Raw genomic sequence first — 18,094 nt, 5'->3', positions numbered from 1 at the left:
CCGCCTCAACTGCTTTGGCATGGATGAAGGATGGGGGGAAATATGTGTGTGGCAACCTCTGGTTTTTGCATGGTTGGAATGTAGCCTACATTACAAAGTGGTGCCACCCATCACTAGCTTGTATTCCCCTTGCCAATATCTCTACTAGGACATGTAGCCCTTGGACTGAAAAAAAGTCACAGCAATACACTCACAAGGGGACATTAGTACATTGTACAGGAATATATTGGTAGATGAAGTGGCATACAATGGAAACATAATCAGAATAAGATCATTAGAACAGCTTTCCACATCCACAGTTCTCTTTGGAGCCCTAAGAATGTGAGCAAATATTTTGCACCATGTTCTTCGGGACAGATGCTCTCAGCGATGCTTCCCAGTGCGATTATAACGCCTGTACAAATATCTAATCCTCTTGTTCAGGTTGTGGAAATCATCCACGAACATTCGGTCACCCACCATTTTCTTTTTGCGGATACATCTCTGAAGTTCATTCCCCCGCCAGCCACGTAACCATTTGGGGCCGATGATCAGGTCCCTGGGGTGGGCCTTAAAGTCCCCTAAAAAGAGAGAAAGAGATACAACAGACATAAAAAAAGAGAGGTCAGCCTTGGGGCTGTAGGCCGAATAGCCAGACATTGTCCCCCTTCCTCTTTTGCACACGCCTCCCGAGGCACCCATGCTGCTCTGCCCCCTCCTGAACACAGAAGTAGTAAGAAAAATGCTGTCAGCGATTGGCAGGAGCTGGAGTCTGACCCGTGGCAGGGGGGTCAGTGATTTGGGGGGAACTATATTGGCTAGGGGGCAAGAGTCAGAGGCAGGGGAAGCTTCGGAGCTGCAGGATGGAGCACAGGATGGGTTGAAAGAACAGGAGGAAGAGGCAGGTCAGGTAACTGAAGGGCTCATGTGCTTCTCCACCCTCTCCTGCACCACTGTCTCCCAGCACCAAGAGAGGACTGAAAAGGGAGGAGCAGAGGAAGTTGCCATGCAGGCAGAGTCTTGGGCTGTGACGGGGTAGGTACATAAAGTGGTAGAGAGGGAGTGTTAAGTATTATCCTTGACAATAAAGAGTTAACTATCTGCTGTGTGCATTCCTTCGGTTGGGAAGCACTCTTAACAAATACCTATTAACAGATAAACATGTCTTTCCCTTACTGCTTGTCACCAAATGCCAGCATATCTCCCCGAGAGTGAGGCTTAATGTCAGCTCCCTTCCCCCTCCCTCAAAAAGCAATGGGTTGAGGGACCCTCCAGAGCAGATTGGGGAACTGGGGAGGGCTGCAGGGTGGGGAGGAGATGAAGAGAAAGCCTGTGTTTGCTGACATAAAGTTGCATGCTGCCCGATTTATCTGTTCAGTAACTCTGCATTCCCAATATTTACCCAGAATGCCAATATTGTCATAGACCCCAAACAGTGCTCGTTTCTCTGTCCATCGATCAACTGGTTTAGGGCGGGGGGGCTCCCTCACACGTATTTGGTTAGGGATTCCTGAAAGAGAAAAAGTGACCAGAAATGGTAAGTCTGTCATTGTAAAAACTCCACCTATAGGATGTGTTCTTTAGGTACTCGCCTTGGAAATTCTCACATTGCATATGTCCAAAAATACTACTTACTCAGATTTAGATGTGGGCAACTTGGGATGAAGGCCCACCCACGCTAATAAAATAATAATAATAATTTATTATTTATACCCCCCCCCAATCTGGCTGGGTTTCCCCAACCACTCTGGGGAGCTCCCAATCGAATATTAAAAACACAATACAGCATTAAACATTAAAAACTTCCCTAAACAGGGCTGCCTTCAGATGTCTTTTAAAAGTAGGATAGTTGCTTACTTCTTTGACATCTGATGGGAGGGCGTTCCCCAGGGCAGGCACCACTACCGAGAAGTCCCTCTGCCTGGTTTCCTGTAACCTCACTTCTCACAGTGGGAGTGAGGGAACCACCAGAAGGCCCTCGGAGCTGGACCTCAGTGTCTGGGCTGAATGATGGGGGTGGAGATGCTCCTTCAGGTATACTGGGCTGAGGCCATTTATGGCTTTAAAGGTCAGCACCAATACATTGATTTGTGCTCGGAAACGTACTGGGAGCCAACGGAGGTCTCTCAGGACCGGTGTTATATGGTCCCAGCAGCCACTCCCAGTCACCAGTCTAGCTGTCGCATTCTGGATTAATTGCAGTTTCCGAGTCACCTTTAAAGGTAGCCCCACATAGAGCGCATTGCAGAAGTCCAAGCAGGAGATAACTAGAGCATGCACCACGCTGGCGAGACAGTCTGCGGGCAGGTAGGGTCTCAACCTGCGTACCAGATGGAGCTGGTAGACAGCTGCCCTGTACATAGAACTGACCTGCACCTCCATTGACAGCTGTGAGTCCAAAATGACTCCCAGGCTGCGCACCTGCTCCTTCAGGGGCACAGCTACACCATTCAGAACCATGGAGTCCTCCACACCCGCCTGCCCCCTCAAAACAGTACTTCTGTCTGGTCAGAATTCAACCTCAATCTGTTAGCCGCCATCCATCCTCCAACTGCCTCCAGGCACTCACACAGGACCTTCACCACCTTCACTGGTTCTGATTTAAAAGAGATGTAGAGCTGGGTATCATCCGCATACTGATGAACACCCAGCCCAAACCCCCTGCAGCCTTGGAAGAATTATTAACCCTAAACCTCAAATTGCTATTTCTAAAGAGGAATAGCTAGCAATCTACCTCACAGAACTATTACAAAAGGTCAATTACAAAAAAAGAAAAGACTGCAAGACATTTGAGAAACTAACAGCATTATATAGTCTGTATTCATTGGAGTGGGTTTTGAAGACCTGCACCCACCAATGAATCGTTTTAAACACAGAAGCACAAAATCACTTAAATCTACATGTGGGAATCTAGGCCAGGATATGGCCTGAAGGCACATGAGGCCACTATCTCATTGAATCTTAGTACACCTGGTCAGTGCCATCCATATAAAATGCCCAAGGGAGCTAACAATATATACAATAAATAATATAATGAATATTTATAACCCCCCCCAAAAAAACCCAAAGACTGGTAAAAGTGAATATATAAAAAAGCTGAGCAACAGCAGCTAGTTAAACGTACATTAAGATACAGGTCAAAAACCAAAAAGAGTAGCAGGGCAAGACAAGTACATCTTCTGTCAAAAGAGCTAGATGGGCCTCCGTCAATATGAGACTTCCAGAGTCTGGGCATAAACACAAGGAAGGACTTGTCTCTGGTTTGTGCAAAAGATGCATCATATTTTGGCATGACCAAGAAAAGGTCCTCCCTAGAACAGGCATAGGCAAACTCGGCCCTCCAGATGTTTTGGGACTACAATTCCCATCATCCCAGACCACTGGTCCTGTTAGCTAGGGATGATGGGAGTTGTAGTCCCAAAACATTTGGAGGGCCAAGTTTGAGGATGCCTGCCCTAGAAGATCTCAACACCTGGGTAAGCTTGTAAATATTGTCCTTCAGGTGGTTTGGTCTGAGGCCATTGAGGGCTTTATAGGTCATAAGCAACACTTTTTGAGTTGTGCCCCCAAACAGACCAACAGCCAGCATAACAGTTACAGCCAAGGAGCAGAAACTTCAGAAGGTGTACAATATTGCAGCCAGAGTTCTTGGAGAAGGGTTTCTGCTGATAAGCTCATGGGACTTACGGAAAAAAGGGTTCCTTCAGGTACTGAAGTCTGAGGACCCATGTGGCACTTTATAGGAGGGGAAACTGGCATCTTATACTGGGTCCAGAAACAAAACAGAACATAATTATGACCCTTAAAGGATTACGCATTACCGCCACTGGTATTAAACAGGGACACCCCACAAGCACCCCTCAAAGGGTTGGATCAACCTCTCTGCAGGAGTGTTCCCCACTGAAGTCAAGTCTACATGCGCCGGGCAGTTAAAAAGCTACCTAGGAATTGTTTCTAGGGATTAAGTCACCAGGAATCAAGCAGCATTAAAATCAACAGGATTTGCTTCTGATCTGACTGAACAAGCTCACAGAAGCTAGCGTGACTCAAAAGTTGGGTCCCCAGATGAAAATGATGGACTTTGCGGAACTGGCGAAGGTGACATGAAAAATCCCAAACCAGCATGATCGAGTATTCCAAAAGGACTGGAGTAAATTTATATATTTGAAAGATTATTGTTGTCTGAAGACTTGTAACAAGAAATTCTCTCCCTTTTTATATTTATTTAAATTTTGAGGTATTTTGTAGTGAGCATAATTAGAATTGGAAAATGTATAAAATGCAGTGATATAAAGGTTAATTTTGAAAGCCAGGAGGGAAGGAAGTTGAGGGGCTCTAAGGAGCCAGAGAGGTAAAGTTGATAATAAGGATGTGATTGTATATTATTAAATGGATAACTCTCTCTATATATAGAGTTAAGAACTTAATTCGTTCTGGAGGTCCATTCTTAACCTGAAACTGTTCTTAACCTGAGGTACCACTTTAACTAATGGGGCCTCCCGCTGCCACCGTGCAATTTCTGTTCTCATCCTGAAGCAAAGTTCTTAACCCGAGGTACTATTTCTGGGTTAGTGGAGTCTGTAACCTGAAGCGTCTGGAACATGAAGCGTCTGTAACTGGAGGTACCACTGTGTGTGTGTGTGCGCGCACACACACACACATTAAAGTTGGGTCCCTAGCTACTGTTGGGACTACAATTCTCATCACGCCTGACTACTGGTCCTGCTAGCTAGGGATGATGGAGGTTGTAGTCCAACAGCAGCTGGAGACCCAAGTTTGAGTAACCCTGATGACACTGTAGCAGGAACCCCCCACCCCATTCATTCAGTTTGTACAAACTTCACACCCACTCACACTCATACACTACATACGCTATGCTTCTGTTATAAATTCATAGAAAATCAACCATACATCGGTTTTGCACTGATCCACTTTTATTTTACTCCATGAAGGAAGGACTACAAAATGGGGAAGGTTTGATACAGGGCAGCCATAATCCCTTCACCATCCCAGCACATCCACAGGAGCCCTGCCCAGTTGCTATGCCAACCCTGATGGTCCTAGACAGAAGACAATCAAGGTCACAAAGAACTTGCATATGGGAGTGGATTCAGCATGGACTGAAACAAAGGACAATGATCAGATCTTCCCTCAGGGGGCAGGAAACTGCCAACTCCCCTTTGTCTCCTGGAAGTGACTCATGGGGAGGGGGAGAGAAGGGAACCAGCCAGGTGACAGGACACTCAGGTTACCACCACAACTCCTCCCTCAACCCCTCCTTTCTGTAATGTATGCATGATGTTTCTGGGGGTGGGCTTGACCTAAAAAGGTAAAGGTACCCCTGCCCGTACAGGCCAGTCTTGACAGACTCTGGGGTTGTGCGCCCATCTCACTTAAGAGGCCAGGGGCCAGCGCTGTCCGGAGACACTTCCGGGTCACGTGGCCAGCGTGACATCGCTGCTCTGGCCAGAGCCAGAGCCGCACACAGAAACGCCGTTTACCTTCCCGCTGGTAAGCGGTCCCTATTTTTCTACTTGCACCCGGAGGTGCTTTCAAACTGCTAGGTTGGCAGGCGCTGGGACTGAGCAGCGGGAGCACACCCCGCCGCAGGGATTCGAACCGCCGACCTTTCGATCGGCAAGTCCTAGGCGCTGAGGCTTTAACCCACAGCGCCACCTGCGTCCCTGGGCTTGACCTAGAGGAGGGGAATTTCAAAAGTTTTTATAAGGTCTTGCACACCATTTTTCTGTGTCTTTCCTCTCACCTGCAAGTGAGGGGAGCACCCTGTTGCAACAGTCAATAAAGGCCAAGCCTACAGGCTGCTGATTTGCTCCAATTTACTCTGGTCGGTGTCTTTACTTTTTGTCCAAGGGAGCCCTCGGATTTTTCCGGTCACAACACGACACACGAGGTCGGCTTTCTAAGCATTCAAATACTGCAATGGGAACTGCGGCGGCATGGCTCCGGTGACGTCATCGCCAGGCGACGGCCCCCCGCCCCCAACTACTACTTCTCCGCGCAGACGGGCTGACTCACCCGTACTGAATGGCCGGCTCACTCCGGGAGCAAGGAAACTGCGGCCCAGCAAGCCCCGCGCGGCTGACAAGAGCAGCGCCGCCGCCGCCGCCGCCGCCATCGAGATCCCGAGTTACTAAACCGCTTCAGAGAAGCATAGCGGCCTCACGAGTCAACGGCCGCCATCTTGGGACCTTCCCAGAATGCATCGCTTCCGCACAGCTTCCGGTCAGGGGTTTTTTCTTTTAATGGGAAGGGAATGAAATTACCATAGAGCTAGGAAAAGGAAAAAAATGGCAAGCCAATCTGCAATGTTTGTTTAGGGCTGAATAAAAGGGTCTTAAAAAAAAGAAACAAAGCACGCTTTAAATAAATTACTTTTTTTGGGGGGGGGGAGTGAGCTGCTTAAAGAAATCAGTGGAGAAATTCGGGATTTTATCATGACTTCGAATGGATTACAGTATCTCCCTACCTAGAAGGAAAAGGCAGCAGAGCTGAGATCATCCTTTTTTCAAACGTGCGTCATACTTTGCGTGCTTAATTGGTTGTTGCTTTCAAACATTCCTTGAAATGTTATGATAATTCAACTGCGATCGAGGAGGGGCGTTTGAACTGACAGTAGCCTGTGGGTAGGTTATACCTCCAAGTGCAGTTCACTGTGGATATATAGCAGGTTAAAAGGTGGGCTGATGATGAGACTTTCTGGGACTCTTACGAACCAAAAACCCTCCAGGTACCTGTAATTGTCACTTCCTTAATTTGCAATCCACTAGATCCAGCGCTTAGTTCTATGCAGAAACATTGTGCTTTACTGATTTGCATGGAGCCGTATTATACTTTTAAGATGTTTTAAAAACTCTTTTTAAAAAATCCATGAGCTCTTGTTTAGCTTATTTTTTTAAAAAAAATTATTTAATTGATTTTAAATGACAAATAACAATACAGTGCACAAAAAACTTAATAAATAATTGTCGAAGTGGAATGCAGAGCCTTAACAAAAAGAAGAAAATATTGACGGAGTTGTGGTGACTTATATTCCAATGAAAGCTGTCAAATAAAAGTGTTGTTCCATAATGTTTCCATGTGGTGATGGTGGGTGGAAAGAAACCATGTTCAGTCGATTTTTCAGAGTCTAAGTTGTACAGAAAGTATTGGGGGTTCCCACCCGCCCCCCACCGGTTTCTGTAAAAATAGTTAATTTGTCCATATAGAAACGGTGCCCATACTTGCGAGATCCAGCTTCGAAAAGGTTTGCTCCCCAGAGATTTCCAGTATTTTGCTGCCACTAATTTAGCCACGGGACGTGGGTGGCGCTGTGGGTTAAACCACAGAGCCTAGGACTTTCCGATCAGAAGGTTGGCGGTTCGAATCCCTGCGACGGGGTGAGCTCCCGTTGCTCGGTCCCTGCTCCTGCCAACCTAGCAGTTCCAAAGCACACCAGCGCAAGTAGATAAATAGGCACCACTCCGGCGGGAAGGTAAACAGTGTTTCCATGCGCTGCTCTGGTTCACCAGAAGCGGCTTAGTCCTGCTGGCCACATGGCCCGGAAGCTGTACGCCGGCTCCCTCAGCCAATAAAGAGAGATGAGCGCCGCAACCCCAGAGTCAGTCACGACTGGACCTAATGGTCAGGGGTCCCTTTAGCCACAGTTGATGATGAGCGCAAAATGAGACCTACGTTGATTCTGTGGGGCAAAGTAGGATCAACAAGGCCGGTTTCGTTCCTTATTTGAATGTGATCTGATTAATTGTGTCCAGTGCTTTTTTTTCCTTTTAAAATGTTTAGAGGTGCTCTCATTTTCCTACTGATATTGAAATATACTGCCCCTCAATGAGGCCAAACTTAATTCACAAAATGTTTAGGGGTACGCGTCCCCCTGCGTCCCCCCTCCCCGAGAAAAAAAAAAGCACTGATTGTGTCACTTAATAAGGGAGGAACGACTATATTTCAGTAGTCCTAAAAAGAAAAGACAACTCTCCTCCACTGAAGAAACTTAACGCCGAAGGAAACCCAAAAGTTCCGTCTCGGAAGTATCGGGTACTTTCACATCTCTATACTTTTTGCTAAGCTCTCTAATTGGAATTTTGGGCCGTTAGAGAACCTCACGTGATTGGGGCGGCCGGGCTCTGCGTCGTGATTGGGCGAGCTGGTGGCGTTCGAAGTGGCGGCGCGCATTTCGTCTTCTCTGTCTCTTATTGGGCGGCGGGTGCGCATGCGCGCGCGCGCCGGGGTGTTTCGTTCGCTGCTTCCCGCGCTTTCCCCCCATTCGCTGAGGCGCGGCCGGCGGGCCGGTCGTGTTCGGAGGGCTCCTCTGCGGGTCTCTCTCTCTCTCTCTCCTCCTGAGGGGATTCTTTTCCGAAGCGGCCATGGCCGACGCTCCTCCGCCCGCGGGCCCCTCCTGGGAGTTCAGCCTGCCCTTGTCGCCCGCCGACTTGCTCCGCGGCGCGGGGCCCTCGCAGTACGTGGTGCAGGAGGTGCTGCCCCCGAAACAGCTCCCGGGGCAGCTGGCAGGTGGGTAGGAGGCGGGCGCAGACGTCGCCGGGGCTCGGGACGTGTCTACTCGCGAGTAAGGCCGCCTCCATCTGAGCCGGGCTTACTCCCGAGTAACCGTGCAGCCTGAGAGGCGGTGATATATATATATGTGTGTGTGTCGAGGTCTGAATTGTGAGTGTGATTAGAGTGCAATTAGAATATGAAAATGTAAAAAATGCAATGATAATTAAGTTAATTTTGAAAGCCATGAGGCAGGAGGAAAGGAAGCTGATAGGCTCAAGTTAAAGCTCTGGTTTTCCCAGTAGTGATGTATGGAAGTGAGAGCTGGACCATCAAGAAGGCTATTCGCCAAAGAATGGATGCTTTTGAATTCTGGTGCTGGAGGAGACTCTTGAGAGTCCCATGGACTGCAAGAAGATCAAACCGACCCATTCTGAAGGTTTTGCCGCATGCACAGACACTCAAAATAACGTCATGAGCAGATCGGTGAATAGCGGCACACGCAGACGTGGGTTGCGTTCTCTTCAGGATGCGAATGGGGCTGCGGAACAGATCCCGTTCGCATACAGTGGTACCTCTGGTTGCAAACAGGATCCATTCCGGAGGCCCCTTCGCAACATGAAAAGAGCACAACCCGCAGCAGCGCATCTGCACATACACGTGATGTCATTTTGCGCTTCTGTGCATGCGCGAGCAGCGAGACCTGGAAGTAACCCTTTCTGGTATTTCCGGATCGCCGCAGTACGTAACATGAAGCAAACGCAACATGGGATATGACTAAGTAAATGGAAAATAAATTAAAAAAATATTTTTTCTTAAAAAAAAAGAAAATCACCATTTTATAGTTAAAATTGGGAAAAATAAATACAGTAAATAACAAAAGTAGAAAGATTCACAAAATATTTAGGGGTATGCGTACTTATGCATCCCCCTAGAAAAAAGCACAGATTACTTGACTGCGACCCCCTTGTCACATATTAAACAGCCTTGGCAAAAGCCGCTAAAATTATTTGCTAGTCACATAAAAGAAAATGTAGATTGTGCAGGGGATTCATTAATTTGATTTACTGTAAATGATTGCTTGTTTCTGGATCTTTCTTAATAGGTTTTATTGGGTTTGGTGCTTTTGTAACTGGATTTGTGATGCCTTTTAGTCAAATACAATAAATGACTGACTGACTGACTGACTGATTGATTGATTGATTGATTGATTAAAGAGAGAGAGAATCACAGAATTGTAGACAACCCTGACCAGAGAAGAATGGCAAACCAAGTTGATGGACTGCTGAAATGGCAAAATTAACTGGGAAGCTCAGAAACCAAGAAGACAGTTTTTGTCTGCCTCCCCACCCCCATGCAGAGCGTTTCCTATCAGAAGTGCCAGTACTACCACCACTAAATCAATAGGACACACACACCATCCACTGTTCTGTAAAAACACATTAATCCTGATTTTATTTTATTCTTTAGTAGATTTAAGAAAAACACACACCAATAAAGAAATTAAATAAAGGTAAAGGTACCCCTGCCCGTACGGGCCAGTCTTGACAGACTCTGGGGTTGTGCGCCCATCTCACTTAAGAGGCCAGGGGCCAGCGCTGTCCAGAGACACTTCCGGGTCACATGGCCAGCGTGACATCGCTGCTCTGGCCAGAGCCAGAGCCGCACACGGAAACGCCGTTTACCTTCCCGCTGGGAAGCGGTCCCTATTTATCTACTTGCACCCGGAGGTGCTTTCGAACTGCTAGGTTGGCAGGCGCTGGGACCGAGCAGCGGGAGCGCACCCCACCGCAGGGATTCGAACCGCCGACCTTTCGATCGGCAAGTCCTAGGCGCTGAGGCTTTAACCCACAGCGCCACCTGCGTCCCAATAAAGAAATTACAAGGGGGCAATATTGGACGTGGACGCACAAAGCATTTTTTTTTAAAAAAAAAAGACTCCTTGCGCTCCGCTCCCCTTTTATTCTTGCCCCACATCGCCTGGGCCTGGGCCTTGGTAGTGGCAGCCTCTCCTCACCTGCTCTTCAGCAGCCGCTATGAGCTGCCTAGAGGAGGAAACTATCAGTGGCAGCCATGGAGAGGCAACAGGATGCTCCTTCGCAGCCACCGCTCTGGACAAGTGTTGGCTCATCATCCTCTCTGAGCTCAGTGGCAGCAGCTAGCATCCATCTGTCTTGGGAGACAGTGGATGAGTTTGCCTTTGGGGGTGAGGTCAAGCTATTGGAAGTTGCAGTGGCTGTGGAGACCAATACAGGAAAGCCATGCTTTGTGGCAGCTGAAGGCATCCAGTTATTTTGCTGCAGGTGCACCATGGTCTTTCTTATCACTGTGCTGCAGCACTGGCAGGGGAAATAGGGACATTCCAGGGTCAAATCAAGCTGGGATGGCTTTCGTCCTTCCGAGACTGTCCCTGGAAAATTAGGACACTTGACAGGTATGCTTTTGTGGCTAATAGCTGTTAATAGATCTGTCTTCTGTGAATGAGTCCAATCCCTTTTTAAAGCTTTCAGAGCTGGAGCTGAACCAGCTTTGCTCCGTTGTTTACTTTCAACATTATTCTGATGCTGAACAGCATTAAGGGCAGTAATTGGAAGTACACTGATTTAAGTCACAGTGAGTCATAGCCTAGTCAGCTATATAAAATTTGGCTCTCACGTGTACACTCTCTCTCTCTCTTTGCAGCATTTCGGACAGTTTTCCGCACACAAGGAGCTCTTGCTATCCTGCAGCATTTTGATACAGTGTACAGTATCCTACAGTGAGTTTGCATGCTCAGAAGCACTATTGCTATTATTTGAAAGAGTTCAGCCTTTTGGGGTTGAGAGTCCCTGGGGCCCTTTTCTTAACAGTAATGCAGCTCCTCAGTATACCAAGGAACAAAGTGGGCTGCACAACATAGGAGAGGGCTGTCAGGAGTGATCATGTCAATGGCCCTACAAATCTCACCATTCCATCATAAGACTAGTGCCTCAGTAGCATCACATGCTCTATCCACTGGGGAGGAAACCTAGAGCAGTTAGGAATAAGATACCTTCAGTCTGCAGGGGTGGGCTATCCTAACTAGTCCCCCACCCTTGCAGGGGAGAATTGTCACTGTAAATCCAAACCTCACCTGTAAGTGGACTGCCCATCGCAACAAGGTGATAACCACTCCACCTATTTTCAGACTGCCACCCTCCCCAAAGTGCACAGACTAAATGGAAGGTGTGCTCTGCTCTGTGCTTTGGACCAATGAGCATTTGAGAAAGACCATTGGATGCTGTGAACTCCCAAGCTGGATCCTAAGTGAAGTCATCCGAAACCCCTGTTCTGGGTTTCTCCAGCATCACACCTGAGACAACCTCAGTCAGGGAAGCTGTAAAGCAGTAGTGTGGGTGGTACACCAGTAGCATTCCTAACCGGTCTCTGACCCAAAGCAGATGCAGGCCTTGCATTACATAATGTACCGTATTTTTCGCCCTATAGGATGCACCGGCCCATAGGACGCACCTAGCTTTTTGGGGGGGGGGGGAATAAAGTGAAAAAATTATTTCCCCCCCCCCCAGGCGTGGGGCTGGGGAAGCCCGAGCTTCCCCCGACCCCAGCCCCCAGAACAGGAAGCTCTCCGCAAGCTGTGGGAGCCCAGCGCGAAGTCGTGCCGGGCTCCCACAGCTTGCGGAGAGCTGCGGGAAGCCCGCTCTGGGAGCTTGCGCACCGACCCCTCTTGCTCTCCAGGCTTCAGCGAAAGCCTGCATTCGCCCCATAGGACGCACACACATTTCCCCTTCATTTTTGGAGGGGAGAAAGTGCGTCCTATAGGGCGAAAAATACGGTACTTTAAAAGTATGTCTTAGGAGCTGGGGTCACTGAATGAGTTCTGAACCTGGCTCTTGCTTTCCCTTTTTTTGAACTTCACATCTCTGCCCTGCAGCCACTTCAGAACTGTTGATGCTGCTCTTAAAGAAGATGCCCTAGAACTGATGATGAAAGGTGAGTGAGGCCCCTTGAGGTCATAGAAAGTGTGACTTCTTTTTTGGCAGCTTTATGATGCTATCAAGGCAAATGTGACCTCATTGGCAGGCTGCTCCCTCAACCCATTCCCCTTATAGAGGTCTGTAATCTTGGTGGTCAGTGCAAAGCTATGTGTGTCCGCTGTAAGGGCAGACCTACAGGATATCCCATTCCTTCTGGCTTCCTCTCTAGAGGAGGCATCCATCTCTTGCAAAGTGTTGCAAGGAGTGGTCAGGGGCATGGGCACAAGCCAAGCCTAGCGTGCCTGGGTTATGGGTTGCTGGGTGCTGCCAGAGTTATGGCTTTTGAGGCAACATGATCACAAGTCTTTGGTAATCTGAAAGCTGTAGTGGGTTTGTATTTAAGGCAAACATGTGCCAAGAGCATGCCTGGTGATCCATCTCCCCACTTCTCTCTACAGTTGTCGCCAGTCACTCCAGTGCCCTGACAGCCATCATGAACAATGCTGACCTAGCACCTTCACTTCGTGCTCTTCACCATAATGCTCTCAAGATGAACTGCTACCTACTAGCACGGCTGGTGGAGGCGTTTGAAATAGAGTGTGGCAAAAGCAACCTGGTGGGGCTGGATTCCAAGAAGAAGGTAGAAGGCTGAATCTGAAAACTTGCTGGGCTTAAGATGACCCTTTAGCATCTCCACCTCCGTCATTCTGCCTGGACACTGAGATCCAGCGCCAAGGGCTTTCTGGTGGTTCCCTCGCTGCGAGAAGCCAAGTTACAGGGAACCAGGCAGAGGGTCTTTTTGGTAGTGGCACCCGCCCTGTGGAACGCCCTCCCACCAGATGTCAAGGAAATAAACAACTATCTGGCTTTTAGAAGACATCTAAAGGCAGCCCTGTTTAGGGAAACTTCTAATGTTTAATAGGTTATTTTATTTTAGTGTTTTGTTGTAAGCTGCCCAGAGTGGCTGGGGAAACCCAGCCAGATGGGTGGAGTATAAATAATATGTTGTTGTTGTTGTTTGTTGTTGTTAAGACAGTTGCCCCAAAGTCAAATTAAAATTAGCCTTTCAAGTTGTATCATAAAAATAATTGATACATAAAATGTAAGCTAAGAACTTAAATAGGGACATGGCCTTCCACCACAAGCTCCACCCATTACCACCTTCATGTGTTGTATGGAACATCTGAAGGGGGGGAAAGACACATTCAGCTGCTCAATGTCCATTGATCTTGGGACATGTGGAACCTAATTCGCGAAGGGGTGCTGTGTGTGCTCATTTTTCTCTTCCACTCACACCTGAAATTGATGCATTGCATTTACGTTAACAGGGTAAGAAGAGCCAGGCTAAAGGCTTTCTCTGGGAGGAGGAAAGGCAACACGTCGTGCAGCTGCTCACGCAGTTACTTCAGCTGGACCTTCATCGCCTGTGGAACAGTTTTGTAGTGGAGGAAGAGTTTATCAGGTGTGAATGTTGGGGGGTTTGAACAGGAAGCTGTTTCTGGGCAAGGTCTCTGAAAGCATGCTTTCTTACATTACGGAAGAGTGGCAGGGATCAGTCCGTTTGCAAGGAGGGATTGATTAGGGCAACAAGGTAAACTTGAACTAAGGAAAAATAATTCAGGGATTTGTCACCAGTAATATGTGTGCCTTCAAGGCTTGCAGTGTTGTGAGTATCTGATATCCCTCCCATTTATCTGTTCTCCCCAATATAATCCATATCTGTTCTGATTCCTGTTTTGATTTTCCCTCCAGTTTAGTGACTGGCTGCTGCTACCGCATCCTGGAGAACCCTAGCATTGGCCACCAGAGACATCGGCCTACACGAAATGCAGTGATTCATCTGCTAGGTGTCGTTCTACTGCGTTATGGCCATATGCTCAGTAAGTCTGCTCTTTTCTTTTAGAGCTACTCCAGTGTTCCACACAATATGGCCCAGCTGCTGTTGCACCATAAACCCCTAACCTAAACTTTCCTACCTATCTTCTTATTGAAAATGAGTCTTCTCTTACCGCAGCTATCTTTGGTAGGTGCCATTCTGAAGGTCGTGCAGATGCTTCAGCACTTTGAACACGTAGCTCCCGTGTTTGTGGAGGCTGTGGGTGTGTGGATCAAGGAATATGGAATGAAGAGCATTGTGGGAGAGCTGCTAAGGTGAGAGGGGCTCTTGCCCTTGTTCCCACCCTGTTCTTGGCAGCTTCAGCCACTGACTCTTGGTTCATTGTTCAGGGAAATCGGACAGAAGTGCCCTCAGGAGCTGTCCCGAGATGCCTCAGGGGTGAAGGGCTATGCTGCCTTCCTTGTAGAACTGGCTGGACAAGCACCAGCCATAGTGCTGGCCAACATAAGTGTCCTCCTGCATCACCTGGACGGAGAGGTACTCAATATGGAAGCATGTGAAATGTTAAGACTGCACAACTCTCCTTTTGTTTGGCCTGAGATCTTGAGCATATACGGGAGGACGTAGTTGTACTGGCTTATTTAAAGCAAAGAAAGTCACCTGCCCAGCCAGCATCTTGCATCTGTCAAGGCTCTGTTATTTTGCCTGCATCTCTTTGTTTTGGTAGCACCTCAGTAGATTCAGAACCAGTAGCTGGCATCTTTTCCTCTGCCGTCGCGCCTGCCCCCCCCCCACCTCCCTTCATATGCCTGCCTTATAACGATACTCAGGTTTCAGGCAAAACATATTGAGCACCCAGACCAGTCTTGTAATTCAGAACCTGCTTTAGAATGGATCGTCAGCTTTCCTGAGGCTGCAGACAAATCATAGAGAGCTGCCCAGAAGAGTTTGGTTCAAATACAAGAATCAGCTCTGTGGTTCTTAATTCGTGAAATCCTCTCTTCTGTGGCATCAGTCCTGCTCATGGTTGCTTGGTAATGAGTGATGGTGGACTCTGAGACTTTCTTCGGAGAAAACCTGGTTTGGATCAATGTCCAAGTCGGCCACAACCCTGTGCTGTAGCTGGAAAACCAGGGGCACACATGTGCCAGCCCAGAAATGTCTTTCCAGCTATACGAAATGGTGTGTGTGTGTGTGTGTGGCATCTTAATTCTGTGTCTCTCTCGTTCTGACTCATCAATAATGTCCAAGTATTGCATCAGGATATTCTGGTTTTGGATTGCCTTTCCCTGCAGCTTCTAGCAGTCCATGACAAATAGGCTCAGGCTGGCACAGAGCTGCTGCTGTAGCGGGCATCTGGCCTACAAGTGCTGCAGAGATGATGCAATTCAACCTGCTTTGTATTGGAAGTTTCCTTGGGACATTTGCCTCCTCGACCCCTTGTTTGTGAGATTTTGAAAGCGCCAGGAGAAATGCCCTTCTAAACCATCTTGTTGTCCTGCAGAGCTATGGGATGCGCAATGCCATTTTGACTGCTATGGCAGAGGTGCTGCTGCAGGTGCTGAATGGAGAGCAGCTGGAAGAAGCTTCCAAAAACACAAGGGATCAATTCCTGGACACCCTGCAGGCGCACACATGTGATGTCAATAGCTTTGTGCGCAGTCGTGTGCTGCAACTCTTCACCCGAATTGTGCAACAAAAAGTGAGTTGTGAGGGAGTTGAGCATCCTTTATCAATTCCATACCTCAAAGGGTAGGAGGATAGTTTGCATTGGGAAGTGCCATCTCTCTTGACTTGGAGGCTTTTGGTAATTGTAGATTGCGGGGGCTTTGTTCTAGTTTTCCTGTCCTGCCAAGTTTAATTGGCTTGTTTAGGGTTAATTTTTCCTCCCCTCTGCACACCTGGGTGTGGGTTTGTGTCTGCTGAGCATCTACTCCCCTCCAGCCTTTGGTTCACCGCATTTTGTCCATCCTCTGCAGTTGAAGAAAGCAGGAAATGGGAAGAGGCTATTAGAATATCCACACCGTTTGTAAACACAGGCATCCTCCCACTTACGCACAATGGGCATGCGCATGACCACACATATGTGCGGTACCAGGAACAAGATAAATAATTCAATTCAAACCTGGACATGGCGGGAGAGAGCTGGGGAGTTTTTGTGGCTCATGAGGAGACCCTCCTTGGAGCCCGAAGGGGATGTTGGTGTGGGTGGAGGAAGCCCTGAGGATCCTGGAGGCACAATAGCCTCCCCGCCTAACAGCTGATGTGTGTGGTAGCGCAGCAGCCACTTGTCCTACAGCCTCTTGCTGGCCCAAGAGCTTCAGTTCTAGTTGTGGATATTTGTTGATACAGGTTTTTGGTCTGGATTGGAGAGACCGTGGCAGAGAGGGCATTTAAAAGGTGCTTAGAGGGTCTCCCCACTTACACAATTTTCACCCAGAACATAACCCCCACTTACTGAACACTGAAACAATACAAGATTGGTGGGGGTGGAAAGGTGAGAGGCAGGGCAGTGGGCTTTTCCAGGTCACCCTTCCCAGCCTGGTTTGTAGAGATTTGTCTCGTATCTGGACTTTGTCAGAAAATGCATGTGATGGCTTGAGAGAGCTGTAGGCCTTCAAGGGAACAGTGCAAGTAGGAACCAGTCTAAATTTCAAGGGCAATTATATACATCATACACATGTTTAGAACCAAAAGCAAAATACAGGTTTCTAGTACCACTTAATCAAGGTAACATGGCATTGGTGCCACTTACTGCTTCTACAGTTGTACCTGTTTATAGCCTCTCATCTCTTTCTTTCCTCCCTGCTTGTAGGCTTTGCCCTTAACTCAATTCCAGTCTGTAGCATGCTTAGCTGTGGGTCGCCTACAGGATAAATCTGTAAATGTGGTTAAGAATGCAATTCAGCTGCTGGCTGCCTTCCTTTCCAACAATCCTTTCTCCTGTAAGGTAAGCTCTTTATCTCACATTTGCTTGGTACACTAACACCCTTTGCTGCCACTATAGACACCCCCTTCCCCAAACTTTGGTTCCTACTCATACACAATTGGATGGAAAAGACGAGGTAACTCGGTAGATAAATGTTAAACTCAATTAAACTGCTTGAAATGTAACATGTGCAAGATAGATCAGAGCATCAAGCGTTTGTCATTATGCCCCTCCTGAAAACACACAGCTTATTCCCTGCCCCCAATTTTATAACATACAGGGGACCACACAGCAGGGGCAGTAACTCTTCATTAGTTAGTTTGGAAGGACTCTTCCTCTGAGTAGCTTATGAGAGCTGACTATCTTTTTAAAACTATTATAAGTTACTTATATCGGCATTTGCTCAGGTAATTCAAACACAATCTAACTTTTGGATCACATTCCCTTAGATCTCACAAGATTTGGATATGAAATTTGGTGATAGTGGGGGGGGGGTTTGGTGGGAGGAGCATGAAATTAGCTGCGTTAACAAGAATTCTTATGTTCACAGTTGAGCTGCACAGACTTAACTGAGCTGCTTGAGAAAGAGAAGCAGAAACTTCAGGAAATGAAGAGCAAAGGCAGAACCAAAACTGGTAATGTACTTTCCCCTGTGCCGCAGCTCAACATTTGAGGTGCCCCTGGCTGGGGAGGTGTGGGAAAAGGCAGAAATGGAAAAGGAAAAGGCATGGAGAATAGAAAGGCAAAGTTTGGGACCAGTGGTGAGAGTGGAACGCAGGAGAAAAGGCAGAAACCTCCTGGAGACTCGAACATAATTCAAAATTGTACCTTCAGTTCCAACAAAGTCTGTATGAGGGGATGTCTTAGAGAACACACCTTAAGACATTT

General features: G+C 47.7%; 2 protein-coding genes across 4 annotated transcripts in view; one reads left to right on the top strand and one right to left on the bottom strand.

Moving 5' to 3' along the window:
* Positions 1-207: 207 nt before the first annotated feature.
* MRPL51 (mitochondrial ribosomal protein L51) lies at positions 208-6,201 on the bottom strand. The gene is made up of 3 exons (XM_079959878.1): positions 6,016-6,201; positions 1,382-1,489; positions 208-560 (listed from the first exon to the last, which is right to left on the bottom strand). The coding sequence occupies exons 1-3, from the start codon at positions 6,113-6,115 to the stop codon at positions 364-366; spliced, it is 405 nt and encodes a 134-aa protein (XP_079816004.1). The 5' UTR covers positions 6,116-6,201; the 3' UTR covers positions 208-363.
* Positions 6,202-6,358: 157 nt separating this feature from the next.
* Positions 6,359-18,094, top strand: part of NCAPD2 (non-SMC condensin I complex subunit D2) — a 29,539-nt gene continuing 17,803 nt past the window's right edge. Inside the window, exons 1-11 of one of the 3 annotated variants that reach the window (XM_079959154.1) lie at positions 6,359-6,479; positions 11,170-11,245; positions 12,398-12,456; positions 12,899-13,080; positions 13,769-13,902; positions 14,193-14,320; positions 14,468-14,591; positions 14,667-14,814; positions 15,782-15,979; positions 17,093-17,227; positions 17,757-17,841. In XM_079959154.1, coding sequence (XP_079815280.1) covers positions 12,447-12,456; positions 12,899-13,080; positions 13,769-13,902; positions 14,193-14,320; positions 14,468-14,591; positions 14,667-14,814; positions 15,782-15,979; positions 17,093-17,227; positions 17,757-17,841 — 1,144 coding nt within the window. In that variant the 5' untranslated portion in view covers positions 6,359-6,479; positions 11,170-11,245; positions 12,398-12,446. Of the gene's footprint in view, positions 6,480-8,224; positions 8,506-11,169; positions 11,246-12,397; positions 12,457-12,898; positions 13,081-13,768; positions 13,903-14,192; positions 14,321-14,454; positions 14,592-14,666; positions 14,815-15,781; positions 15,980-17,092; positions 17,228-17,756; positions 17,842-18,094 lie in introns of those variants that run through there. The other 2 variants (XM_079959153.1, XM_079959155.1) reach the window with 2 other exon arrangements.

The sequence above is a fragment of the Podarcis cretensis genome (assembly GCF_951804945.1).
Source record: "Podarcis cretensis genome assembly, chromosome: 17".
Taxonomy (NCBI): Eukaryota; Metazoa; Chordata; class Lepidosauria; order Squamata; family Lacertidae; genus Podarcis; species Podarcis cretensis.
This window is presented reverse-complemented; position numbering and strand designations above follow the sequence as displayed.

What these genes read in the sequence shown, in the direction of transcription:
- MRPL51 (XM_079959878.1), bottom strand. Translation starts at nt 6,115, where the DNA reads ATGGCGGCGGCGGCGGCGGCGGCGCTGCTCTTGTCAGCCGCGCGGGGC. An exon ending in GAGCCGGCCATTCAGTACGG is followed by an intron (nt 1,490 to 6,015) that starts GTGAGTCAGCCC and finishes TTTCTCTTTCAG; the next exon opens with GAATCCCTAACCAAATACGT. An exon ending in TGACAATATTGGCATTCTGG is followed by an intron (nt 561 to 1,381) that starts GTAAATATTGGG and finishes CTCTCTTTTTAG; the next exon opens with GGGACTTTAAGGCCCACCCC.